The 14,059-nt window shown below is 32.8% G+C and overlaps 2 protein-coding genes across 2 annotated transcripts; both read right to left on the bottom strand.

Moving 5' to 3' along the window:
- Nucleotides 1-1,360: 1,360 nt before the first annotated feature.
- On the bottom strand, nt 1,361-2,284 carry LOC116520649 (olfactory receptor 14A16-like). The gene has a single exon (XM_032234929.1). The coding sequence runs from the start codon at nt 2,273-2,275 to the stop codon at nt 1,361-1,363; it is 915 nt and encodes a 304-aa protein (XP_032090820.1). The 5' UTR covers nt 2,276-2,284.
- Nucleotides 2,285-10,453: 8,169 nt separating this feature from the next.
- Nucleotides 10,454-11,392, bottom strand: LOC116521442 (olfactory receptor 14A16-like). The gene has a single exon (XM_032236116.1). The coding sequence runs from the start codon at nt 11,381-11,383 to the stop codon at nt 10,454-10,456; it is 930 nt and encodes a 309-aa protein (XP_032092007.1). The 5' UTR covers nt 11,384-11,392.
- Between the last annotated feature and the right edge of the window lie 2,667 nt (nt 11,393-14,059).

Below are 14,059 nucleotides of genomic sequence, written 5' to 3'. Positions count from 1 at the left end.
GAATAAGGGCTGAAGAGATATTATCACCTAATCTGACCCTCTGAGAGTAGCCTGACAGGAAATCCATAATTCAAAATCAGATTGAATAAGAAAGGTCAAGATCCTTAAGTTTCGACAGTAGACTGCGTGGAAGTATTGTGTTAAATGCAGAGCTAAAATCTACAAAATTATATATTATATTAAATAAATCTAATGTGGTGTATTTATATACAGTACATATGTAAGCTAATTGAAATGGCATTGCACGTTAGTATTTTAACAACCAGTTATTTTTTCACAATAGTTCAAATGGGTCTGTTCGCTGGGGTTCCATTAATTATGTTGAACAATGATAACATGGTCCCATGTCTATGATCATTGGACACCATTCCTTTTTTATCAATCCATCATGATAGTGTGATAGTGTTATACACACACACACACACACACACACTTATTTTTGTTTTGTTTTGTTTATTTTTTGTCTTTTCATCTGGCAGAGTATTGTTGAAATTCCATTTTTACAGGATTGGCAGATCAAAATAAAAAATAAGAAATTTGGTCCAGGATTTTAAGGATATTATTAATTCATGATGGAAAGAAACAATAATTCTGTCTGTCTTGCACAGTTAAACATCTGATCAGAATGATCTCAATATCTACTTGAATTCAAACTTTATCAAAAAATGGATTGACACAATATTTACTTAAGTATTTTGATTCAATTGCAACAGAGGGAGGCAGAGACAGACAAGAAAGAGAAATATTTAAATAGAAAACATATTAATTACATTACTTTTTGGTTGCTAAATTTAACATGAAAATTTAATTATTTATTATGAATTGGAGATATTGCTCTATGTTTCACAGAAAAGAAATATCTGCCCATATCTATCTATTTATATACCATCTGTCAATATGTCTGTTTATCCATCCATCTGTCTGTCCATCTATCTATCCATCCATCCATCCAATCATGGTTTTATGGTAGCATATACAATCTAGCATCTCTCTAAAGAGAACTGTAATATATAGTTGTTAGACTAGAACTGGGGAAATCCAATTGTACAACTTTCCATTTGGAAAGTTTATCCAAAGAACCATTCTCTCTTAGCCAAATATATCTGAGATCATTGTTGTCAGGGAAAACAGGAAACAGGAACAGATGGGATTTAGGTTTAATAACTGAATAATTGAGACATTTAAAAAGCTATTAAATTCCTGAATACTAGAAGTCACCCTCAAATTAAAATCAAGTTACTTCAAACAAATATGTTAAATACAAAGAAATTATATCTGCAAATTATAGTTGTATCATAGTTACTTTTTTTAAAAGAGAGAGAGAGAGGGAGATCAGAGACTGCAAAATGTTATGTAATTCTTATTTTTTTAGTATTTTCATGAGAGCCTTTTGTAGATCCTTGTTTCTAAAGCTATAAATAATAGGATTCAAAACGGGTGGCAAAGCAGTGTATAAAACAGCAGAAATCAAGTCTACAGAAGGAGTAGAAAGTGATTTGGGTCTCATATAGGAAAATACAGCTGTGATGATAAATAAAGAAAAAACAGTTAGGTGGGGAGTGCAGGTCGAAAACACTTTATGCCTGCTTTGAGTTGTTGGTATTTTCATCACTGCAGAGAAGATATGGATGTAGGAAGCAAATATGAATGTAAAAATAAAAGAATCCAAAAGGAACCCAACAAGTATCACCATTTTACTAACTTTTGTATCTGTGCAGGAAATCTTTTGTAATTGAGGAATGTCACAGAAATATTGGCCAATTGCATTGGATCCACAGAAGTTTAATTTAAAAGTCACACTAGTTTCTAATGCTGCATGGATCAGATTGCATATGAAAGAGATTGCTACCATTTGAACGCAGGCATTCCAGTTCATGATCATTGTATAATGCAGAGGACGACAGATGGCTACGTAACGGTCATAAGCCATGATGGTTAACAGAGCAAGCTCACCACCAACAAACATGACCATTAAAAAGATCTGTGTGACACATCCAGGAAAGGGAATCCCTTTGTTGTTTGTCAATGAAACAGCTATGGATTTTGGAACTGTTGTGGAGATGGAACAAATATCTAAAAGGGAAAGGTTGACCAAAAAGAAGTACATTGGACTATGAAGGTGGTGGTCAATAGCCACTGCTGATATAATGAGACAATTTCCCATTAAGGCTGTTATGTAAACAGTAAGAAACATCACAGAATGCAACATTTGCAAATCTGGGTCATCAGAAAATCCCATCAGAACAAATTCTTTCACTGTCGACTGGTTGGCCATTTCGTCTGTTTGAATCCTATGGAAAGTAGTTAAGCGAGTTAGTGAAGAATATAATTTTCATAACATTTCCCCCTCCATTTTATAAAGTTCTCATCCAATACTACTGGAATATCAATAATGTGTCCCATAGCTAAGCAATTCTAATAAACTTTCATAGAAATCACTTATCTGCAATACTTAAAAACAATTATTATTTCTATCAAGACTACTGCTTGTAAATAGAAAATAAAATTATATATTGAAATATTTAGTATTCATCCATTTGGCTGCAGGCTGAGACATTTTTATATTTTTTAATGTAAACGATAGAATTAATTTATAGAATACTTGTACCAATCAGAATTCAATCTTTTTGAAAAATTAGAACTTATTTTAAATACCCAGGTGGCATTTTTTCTATAATTTATGTGAGGTCAAAAAGGAAATATTTAATTCATCACTCCCATCCTATTATACTTCAAATTCTAATTATCCCCTTCATATTTATAATGCCAGAATTGATTATTTGCATTGATACATTGTTTAAGACAAGGGTCCTCAATGTGTTCAATTTCTATTCCTAAATTTCATTACTATTGTTAATTAAGCAGTATTTATTCAATTATTTTCATACGGTAAATGATTGGGGTTGATGAACAATTCGAAAAATCATAAAAGTGTCAGTGAGTTGAAGAGTTTTGTGAACCTCCTTTTCAGGAAATATGAATGACACTTATAGAATCTTATTGCATTATGATTCCAGCATTGGGATGCATAACATTTTTAAAGTTAATAGTATTTTATAAGAACTAATATAGAATGTATTAAATACTATTGCTAACATTAAAAATAGTATTCTATTTAACTTTTATTCCACTATTAGGACAGTTCTATATATAAGACAAGAGATAGCATATCAATATCATAACAATTTTAAAATATATTGTAATATTATAAATAATTTTACAATGTGTTTTAATTTATTAAAGTATTTAATTGTAATATTATTAAATTATTTGAGTATAATATTAATAATAATGTTGTTTTTAAGGTCCTAGGTTATTGTGAAGAACTGGAAGTTGAAAACATATAATATTAAGAAAATATTATTAAATTACTATTCCAGTAAAAGTGTTCATCACTCATATTGTACTCATATCTGACATAGAGCACTCTTTAAATTTAAATGTTACAACTTTACTGTTAATAACTGTTAATAATTACATTAAAATCAATGTTACTCTCAGAAAAAATATTGAATATCCTTAAACGTTGGTCATTCTTGGTGATAAACCAAAAGGATTGTACTTACTTGTGTTATTATGAAATATCAGTGAACCATTCTTACTTGTAATCTTACTTGGACATTTACATGTAGCAGAGAACAAAAATATTTTGTTACTGTTTTTTTTTCTGCCATACATCAGAAAATCATTCATTGGGGATCATCACAATTCCACAAAGAACCATTGTTTTTCCCATTGGTCTTGAGAAGTACTTTATGGAATCACACTTGGTTTCTTAATTGCACAACATTTATTAAACCATGAAATAATATCATGGACTGTATTGAACATCAGCTTTTGGTTCATTTTGGTTCATTCATTTGGTTCATTAGGCAGATTTTCATTTTTTCTGTTCTCTACACTAAAAAAATGTGGAACTTCTATTGAAGAAAATAGTGAAATTGTCTTGTTCAACTCTGTGGTCAGTGCAGAATTTACTGCAGCATGAAAAGAATGTCCCCGCTACCACTGATGTCGATACAAAGAAATTGTAAAGGGAGTTGAGAAAATAAATAGCAATAGCATTTAGGTATTTAGTGTAACATTCCATAGCAGTTAGGATTATATACTACCGTATTTTTTGGAGTATAAGATGCACATTTTTCCTCAAAAAAGAGGCTGAAAATCTGGGTGTGTCTTATACACCAAATACAGCATTTTTTGCTTCCCAAAGCCCCACTCTCTTCATAAAAATGGCTGTGCATACCCTTATGGAGGCTTTCAGAGAGCTCCTGTGGGCTGGGAAGGGCAGAAATGAACAAAAAATGTGCCTTTTTTGCCCCCCACCCCAGCCCCGCAGAGCACTCTATAAGCATCCATAAAGCTATGCATGAATTTTTTTTTTACTAAAAACGGGCTTGTTTATGCAAAAAAATGGCCATTTTTGGCTCGTTTTTGGGCTTTCCAGGAGCACTCTGTAAGCCCCCCCAAGTCTATTCATGCCTCTCTTTTTTTTTGAAAAAAAATGGGCCCATTTTGTGAAAAACGGGCCGTTTTTGGGAGGTTTGCACATTGCAAAAACATTTTTGCCCCTTTTGGAAAGCCTTTTAACTGATTGATGAGAATTAGATTGATCAAGTGCTGTGGCAGCAGAAACAAAGTCTTAGGTGCTGCAGACTGTCAACAATTTCCTTCTCCAGTACATGGATAAATACACCTGGAAACATCTACCTACCTACCTACTCTCTCTCTCCCTACCTACCTACTGTATTTCTCTCTCTCTCCCTCCCTCCCTCCCTCTATCTACCTACCTACTCTCTCTCTCTCCCTACCTATCTACTGTATTTCTCTCTCTATCTCTTTCTATTTCTCCCTCTCTCTCCCTCTCTCTCCCTACCTACCTACTGTATTTCTCGATCTCTCTATCTCTATTTCTCTCTCTCTCTATCCCTTTATCTATCTATCTACCTACCTAACTACTCTCTCTCTTCCTGCCTACCTACTGTATTCCTTTCTCTTTCTCTCCCTCTCTATCCCTCTACCTACCTACCTACTTTTTAAAAAAAAATTGCCTCTTCAAAACCTTGGTGCATCTTATACTCCAGTGTGTCTTATACTCCAATAATATGATAGCTCTTTAGTGCTTTACAGCATTATTTGGGTGGTTTATAAATGTGAGCATCTAGCCTCAACAATCTGGATCCTTCTTTTACTGATCTCAGAAGGTTGGAAGGCTGAATCAACCTTGAGCTGGTCAGGATTGAACTACTGGCTGTGGGCAGAGTTAACCTGCAATACTGCATTCTAATCACTATGCCACCATGGGTCCTGGGTGGATTAAAACAATCAGATCTCAGAAAGGAGGTAGATATTGAGAAACTAAAAACTATGATGAGGGCAGGAATTCTTGCCAATAGGAAACCAGACATGCCCAAGCTACAAACTTCCAGAGGAACCTCTACAACAGAAGTTTTTTAAAAATCTTTTGTTAAACATCAATAGATTACCCATTGCACAAAACAGAGCTGAGCCAGGAAGAGTAGAAATAATTCCTATGGAATAGTCTTAATAAGTGCATATCAATCTTCTAATATATCTTAAAACAGATACTGTATTAACAAAGTAGAATCAATCAATCAATCTATCTATCTATCTATCTATCTATCTATCTATCTATCTATCTATCTATCATCATCTATCTTCCATCTATCTATCATCCATCTATGTGTGTGTGTTCCACATAACTCTGGAACACCTTGAGCGATTTCAATCAAATTTAGCACACAAATAACTTAATCTCTGGAAAAAAAATACTGCAGGGAAAAAGCACCCTTAAAATTCTACAGTGTGTGTGTGTGTGTATGCTTGTGTGTTTGTGTGTAAACAATTATTACAATTTAATTTTTCAGTTAAATTTAAGGTTAAAATATTAACTTATTCTTCTGAATAACTGTCATTGTCTTCATTCGCAATAAATCTTCTGTTTTGGAATATTGCCAAATATCTAAAATGGTTTCCTCCCTTTGTATGCTAAAATTCTAATCATATTCACATGACACTGATTACAATTCCATCCCTTCTTTTTATTTATTTTTATTTATTTAACGTTCTTGTAGTCATGACCTCTCCTGGTATCAGATTAATCTTCAAAAGATTAGCAACTTGAATATGGCTCTTAAAATACATACATTCTTTTTTCCAATATATTTTAGATTGGTTTTTTAAAAGATTTATACCATGTATGGGTTCTGGGAAGTCGGGGGAGGGAAGGCGGGGGGGTTGTAGGGGAGGGTGGGAGGGAGGGAGGTTTGACAGGGGTGTTAGATTTTAATGTAATATGATTGCACATGTATACTGTTTTCTCTTATTTTTTCTTTAAAACTAGGATATGTTAAATATATTGTTATGGAAATATAAATACTATCAACATAGATTGGAGTTTGCTCAGAAGCAGAAATACACAAATGAGAGGAAGAGTGGGAAATAGAAGGGAGAAGAAAGATGGGAAGAGAGAGATAGGAGAGGGTAAGGGGGGAAGATGAGGAGGATAAGAAGGAGTGGAATGTAGAGAGAGGAGAAGGAGAAAGGAAGGGGAAGTAGAGTAGGAAAGGATGCTGGAGGGATGAAAGGAGGTAGGAGAGAAGTAGAAGAAAGAGGTGTATGGAGAGCAGAAGAGCTAATAATGGGTTTTTATCTTTTTGGGTGTTGATGACAAGAGGAATTGATGTAATTGCCACTTAATACAATAGGATACTGGCTATGTAATAGTATACATGTGATTGTATGTTATGAAAAATTGAAAATAAAAAAGTATATTTGATAAGCATACATGAATAAATAAATAGATTGGTATGCCTCCATCTTTATTTCTAAAATTACATCTGAAACTGTCCCACTTGAGTCCAGTTCTGTAAGCACTTGGACAAAAAGTAAAATATAGAATATAATTCTTTATTGGCCAAGTGATTGGACACACAAGGAATTTGTCTGTGATGCATATACACTCAGTGTATATATATATATATATATATATAAAATAGAATACATTCATCAAGAATCATAAGATACAACACTTAGTGATAGTCATAGATTACTAATAAGCAATCAAATTATACTAGGAAACAAATAAAATAATATACATTTTAAAGATACAAGCAACATTGTTAAAGTCATAAGTGAAAAGAGATAGGTACTAAGAAAGAGATAGGTACTAGGGAGGAAGAGAAAAATAATAGTAATACAGTCTTAGTAGATAATTTGACAGTATTGTGGGCATTAGTTGTTTAGCAGAGTGATGGCATTCTTTGTATCTAGTTGTTCTGGTGTGCAATGCTTTATAGCATCATTTTGAGGGTAGAAGTTGAAACAATTTATGTCCAGAATGTAAGTGGTCTGTAGATATTTTCAGAGCCCTCTTTTTAACTTATGCAAAGGTCCTTAATGGAAGGCAAGTTGGTACAAATTTTTTTTCTGCAGTTCTAATTATCTGTTGAACTCTGTGTCTGTCTTGTTTCATTGCAGAGCCAAACCATACAGTTATACAAGTGCAGATGACAAACTCAATAATTCCTCTGTAGAACAGAATCAGCAGCTCTTTTGGGCGGTTTGAACTTTCTGAGTTGGCACAGAAAGAACATTCTTTGTTGTGCTAATATACAAAGACACAATATATACAAAGACACAATATTATATTTTATACAGAGACATTTTATACAAATACAAAAAATTTTATATACAAAGACAGAGTAAATATTTTTATTCTGAATACTTGGAAGTCAATTTGGTTTTATTTACATGATCACAAACATTTATGAATAAAACCCACCAAAGAGCCGTGCAGTTCTCATATACTATGTATTGCTGTTGTTAGTTGTAAAGTTATGTCCGACCTATCATGACTCCATGGATAATGTTCTTCCCGGCCTCACTGTCCTCTAGCATCCTCCAGAGTCCATTTAAGCTCATGCCAACTGCCTCAGTGACTCCATCTATGGTAATATTATGAATTGGAACAGGGCAATTATGATATGAAACCCAGTTTTGTCTTTAAGGTATCAGGCTAGTCCAGCTTTAGCCTTGAAAGCCAGCTGGATGACCTTGGGCCAGTTACTCTCAGCCCAACTCACCTCACAGGGTTTTTATTGTAGGGAAAATAGGAGGAGGAAGATGTTATTTGCAAAAGTAATAAAAGTGTGAAACAAACAAACAAGAAAGTTTATGTGGGTGCATAAATATCGGTTGTGTGATGTATTTGTAAATGATGAAGGTTGCGGAAGTATTGTTTGTCTGTATGTCAATAAGTGGCACAGAAAGGATTCTATTCATCATCACATCCCATTGAAAGGTTACCAGTGGCTTTAGAAGAATGCATCACTCCATCTCAAAATTCTGGGAAAAATTGAGCTACTCTGCTTCAGCAATGTAAATCAAAGCATCAAAGTAGAACCATTTCACTTCATTCAAATGAACATATTGATATACAGACAAGTCAATGGGATACAATTGAAAGTATCAATGTAGTAGTATTTCAGGTGGCCTACTCCTTAGATAAAGATGAACATGAAGAATTAACAGCAGACTTATTTGTCATATTGGTGCAACTTTTAATAAAAGCACTCCAATTTATTCATGTCTTGACTCTTCATGGGTTACATCTGAAACAGTGTTTTGAGATGAAGAGGACAAAATGCTAACCTGGAATCAAAACAAGCAGAAATTTTTACTCATTCAGAAAACATTTTCAATCGAGAATGAAATGACATTCCCATAAAATACAGGACCATAAAATGGAGGCTGTTGTGAACTCTCAACAATTTTGGATTTTCAAATGGTGGCAATAGCCAGGGGGCCTTCCCTCACTTTGGCTGGTGAAACTTTTGTGATCATACTTTGAGTTAGAGAGACAGAGAACAGTTTTTATGCCTTTATCCATGTTTTGGAACACTATTCAGCAACTTTAACTTATACAAAATGTAACCACTCATCTGTTGGGAGATAATGGCAACTACAGTCAATAATTCTCTAGACCAGCAGTATGTTTCCAAGTATGAATTTAGCCTATAAGCTCTCAAAAGTTTGGCTTGTATATATTTTCAGAATTGCCTCTTCCACTAAAATGTATAAATGAAAACTTGAGATGAAGGAAACATATTACCTTATGTAGATTTTTTTAAAAAAAACTTTTACTATCTTAAATTTTTAAAGTGGAATATATTTATTGTTTAAAATAATTATTATTCAAAGATAATAATTATTAAAAATAAGTATTATTCAAAAATAATTATTATTCAAAAATAATTATTTTTGAAAGAAAAGAAAGATGATTTGTGCACTGAGCAGGCAGTTGAACTAGAAGACCCCTGAGAACCCTTCCAACCCTAATATTTTATGAAAAGAGAACAAAGAGTAATAAATTAGACTAATAAATTTCAATAATATTTCATGGAGTTGTTGGTGAAGTAACGGAAAAATTAAAAGAAAATATAGACAACTGGAAGAAACCTCACTCTTTTGTCACTTTGTACATTACAATTACATTAAACAAATCTAAAAAGAGTTTCATAATAGTTTAGCAGTTTTAAAACTAACAGGGGAAACTAACGTGCTTTAACAAATGTCTATGTGTGCCACCTGTGGCCGGGAGAAACTTTTATTTATTTATCAAATGCGTTCATCAAATTATTTTCCAATTTTTTTTATTTTTTTAATATAACTTTACAGATATTATAGAAACAAAGTGTTGACTGGATCTTTCCTCATTTACATAATCCATTTTACATCATAGCTTGGTTTTCACTTCCAACCAAGTTACTTTCTTTCATTATTTTCCATTTTAAATTCATTTTTCTTAAAATATAAACAATATCTTTAATTGCCCCTTAAAAATTGCACCAAAATATTATTTCATATTTCTCTATTAGTCTATTTTACTATAAATAATAAATATCTTCTAGTCACATTTTGATACAGGGAGCATTTATTTCATTTTTTTCTACAATTAACAATATACTATACTTTCTTTATTTCTTAATTAGTTGCATAACAATACTAATCATACAACTATTCCCTTTAATCTACTAATACAACTTTTTTTCTCCTTCTTCCTCTTTTATCAATTTTATCTTGGGCTATCACGAATTCCACTTTTTCTTATTTTTCCCCTTTCTCCTAACTTCTTCTTTTCTGTTAAAATTAGTTAATCCTAAGGCATTAACTTAACTATGGTGAATAGGTAAGATCTTAGAGTTGTGTACAAAACAGCAGAAAACATGTCCACAGAAGGAGTAGAGAGTGTAAGCAGTAGCCATAAATAAAGAAAAAAAAACAGTTAAATCTCTAAATATAAGAAGCTACCTTCAAATTAATATCAAGTTATTTCATTCAGATACATTAAATACAAATAAATTATAATTGCAATTGTTGAATCATAGTTGTACCAGTTATTTTTTGAAAGAGATCAGTGACTCCAAAAATGTTATGTAATTCTTATTTTTTTCACTATTTTCATGAGAGCCTTTTGTAGGTCCTTGTTTCTAAAGCTATAAATAATAGGATTCAAAACGGGTGGCAAAGCAGTGTATAAAACAGCAGAAATCAAGTCTACAGAAGGAGTAGAAAGTGATTTGGGTCTCATATAGGAAAATACAGCTGTGATGATAAATAAAGAAAAAACAGTTAGGTGGGGAGTGCAGGTCGAAAACACTTTATGCCTGCTTTTAACTGTTGGCATTTTCATCACTGCAAAGAAGATATAGGCATAGGAAGCAAATATGAATGCAAAAATAAATGAGTCCAAAATGAACCCAAGAACAAAGATCAACATTTGATTGATTTTTGTACATGTGCAAGAAATCTTTTGTAACTGAGGAATATCACAGAAATATTGGCCAATTGTGTTGGACAAACAAAAATTTAATTGAAAGGTCATACTGGTTTCTATTACAGCATGGATCAGATTGCATGTGAAGGAGATTGCTACCATTTGAACGCAGGCATTCCAGTTCATTATTAGCTTATATTGCAGAGGATGGCAGATGGCTACATAACGGTCATAAGCCATGATAGTTAACAGAGCAAGCTCACCACCAACAAACATGACCATTAAAAAGATCTGTGTGACACATCCAGCAAAGGGAATCCCTTTGTTGTTTGTCAATGAAACAGCTATGGATTTTGGAACTGTTGTGGAGATGGAACAAATATCTAAAAGGGAAAGATTGACCAAAAAGAAGTACATTGGACTATGAAGATGGTGGTCAATAGCCACTGCTGATATAATGAGACAATTTCCCATTAAGGCTGTTATGTAAACAATAAGAAACATCACAGAATGCAACATTTGCAAATCTGGGTCATCAGAAAATCCCATCAGAACAAACTCTGTCACTGTAGAGTGGTTGTTCATTTCGTTTGTTTGAATCCTGTGGAAAGTAGTTAAATAATTAATCAATTTGTGAAGAATATAAATTTCATAACACTTTCCATCCAATTTTCTAACTGCTCACCTAACAATATTATGTGATTGGAATATCAATAGGGTAGGTCCCATAGCTAGCAAATTGTAATCAATTTTCCTAGAATTCATGATTTGCTGTCAAAGATTGCTTAAAATAATATTCCTCCTATTGACACTTTTCCTTGTTAATAGAAAAATAAATGAAATATGTAATATGGATCAGTCTGGATCCAGGTTCATACAATCTTATAACTACCCATGAAAACAATTATATCTGATGGGTCCATGAGTCTAACAATAATTATACAGAGCCAAGGTAGTGCAGTGTTAGAGTTCAATACTGCAGGTTACTTCAGCTGACTTTTAGCTGCAGTTCAGCAGTTCAAATCTCACTGGCTCAAGGTTTATTCAGCCTTCCATCCTTCCAAGGTAGGTAAAATGAGAACCCAGATTTCTGTGGGCAATCTGTAAACCACTTAGAGAGGGCTGTAAAAGTACTATGAAGTGGTATATAAATCTAAGTGCTATTGCTATACAAATTATAATCTACCCTGTTAGAAAGAAAAACGAGTTATTATTTTAAGTAATCAAATGACCCCTCTGTTTTCTAAAATGCATATAACTGACTTTTTTTGGAGTAGGAAGGAATATTTCAAAATCATCATTTCCATTCTATTAGTCTTCCTGACCATCTCCTTCATATTTTATATTGCCAGAACTGACGTTTGTTTTGTGACAGTGTTTAAGCAGGCTTCTCCAAAGTGGCCAATAGCGGTGCCCAGGTATCATTGGGGACTATTAATGAAAGTAGTATGTATTAAATTGTTTTTCTATGATAAAATTAAGGCATTTGATGAACAGTATGAAACTGCCGGAAAGGCCTGGTGAACAGAAGAGTTTGGTGATTCCTGATTTTAATCCTGTGTAAATGAACATTAGAAATTATCATTGTATTATGATTCCAGCATTGAGAAGTAGAATATGCTTAACGCTCCTTACACTTTTTATAACAATAGTTACAATTAGATATGGATCCAAACAACTTGAGATCAGGATATCCAAAAGATTAAATTTATTGCTGAAAGCATTTAAAGATAATCTATTGTGAGTACAGTATAAGTTACATGCAATTGCTCCGGCTGAAATCTTGCTGTCCTCTGATACATGTAAGTGACATACTGTTAAATCATAAGGACTCCTGTTGAAGACCTGTCTTTTTATGTGGACTTTCTCTGAACATTAGATGAATTATTTTTGCTTCCAAAGTTAGTTTCTCTATTACCTCTTTTTTCCTGGTATGTATGTATGTATGTATGTATGTATGTATGTATGTATGTATGTATGTATGTATGTATTGATATGGTTTTAAAAATTTTGAAATAATATAAGAAGTATGAAATACATTAAATACTATTACTACTATTTAAAATAATAATATATATTATCCTTAATCTACCATTCAGACAGGTCTTGCAAATGTTTCCAGGGACAGATGTTGTTCACATTCCTATCATAACAGTTAAATATAAAATAATATAATCTAATAGATAACAGCGTAGGTTTCCCCTATTCCAGTAAGAGAATAAATGTCTCATATTTTATTAATATTTAAATTTAGAACTGTTTCTCATTATATAGAATCTTAATAATTACATTAACTGAACTAATTGAACCAAAATGTTATGAATGTTTAGAAACACTAGTCAAGGATTTAGAAAAACTAAAAAGATTGTGCTTACCTCGATTCCCTTTGAAAATGAGTGTGACATTCATCTTCGCTATAATCTTATTGGTGCACAGAAGAACTATTTTGTCACTGCTGTTTTCTATAATATTTCAGTGTCATTCCTTGGGGACCATAATAATTCCACAAAGAATCATTGTTGTTCACTCTGGTCTTGAGAGTTGCATTGTGGAATCACACTTAATTTCTTAGGTGAACACATTAAACCATAAAGTAATATAAATGGCTGGGTTTTTTTGAGCACTAGTTTGTGGTTTACTATATTACATTTACATAGAGTTTCATTCTTTCTGCTCTCTAACCTAAACAACCTCAGAGCGTTTTATCAATAAAAAGTAAAGTCATCATATCTAGGTTTGCACAGGGCAGAATTTACTAAAACATCAAAGGAATCTCTCACATTGTCACTGTAGTTGATAGAAATAAAATGTGATTGAGCTGCAAAAATTAGAGCAACTAGATATTCACAAGGAGCAGACACTGACAAGCTGAAAACTGTGATGAAGGCAGGAATTCCTGCCAGTGGAAAATTTCCCATACCCAAGGTACAAACTTCCAAGGGATTCACTACAATTATTTTAGCACTGCTCTTTGTTCTTTTGGCCAACATCTATAGATCCATGATTTTCTTTCTATCCATCATCTTTCACCTGTTTTAGTACTTCAATTCTTATTTGTTTTTTGGCATGTCTCCCATACTACTCTCATGGGTCTTTGTTTTTATCTACATCTACATTTTTACTGTTTAGTCTGACTATTTCACCCATCTCTATCATCTTATGCTGCCAAGCTTCCAAAATATCTGCCCAAACCCCTGTCTCATTTTCAAAAATATCTTCCCATTCCATTTTTAAATCTCTTAAAATACTTTACCCCTGATT

The sequence above is a fragment of the Thamnophis elegans genome, chromosome Z (assembly GCF_009769535.1).
Source record: "Thamnophis elegans isolate rThaEle1 chromosome Z, rThaEle1.pri, whole genome shotgun sequence".
In the NCBI taxonomy this organism is placed as follows: Eukaryota; Metazoa; Chordata; class Lepidosauria; order Squamata; family Colubridae; genus Thamnophis; species Thamnophis elegans.
Note: the sequence above shows the minus strand (reverse complement) of the source record. Positions and strands in the feature narration are given on the sequence as shown.

Coding starts and splice junctions, on each gene's coding strand:
- LOC116520649 (XM_032234929.1), bottom strand. CDS start 2,275: ATGGCCAACCAGTCGACAGTGAAAGAATTTGTTCTGATGGGATTTTCT.
- LOC116521442 (XM_032236116.1), bottom strand. CDS start 11,383: ATGAACAACCACTCTACAGTGACAGAGTTTGTTCTGATGGGATTTTCT.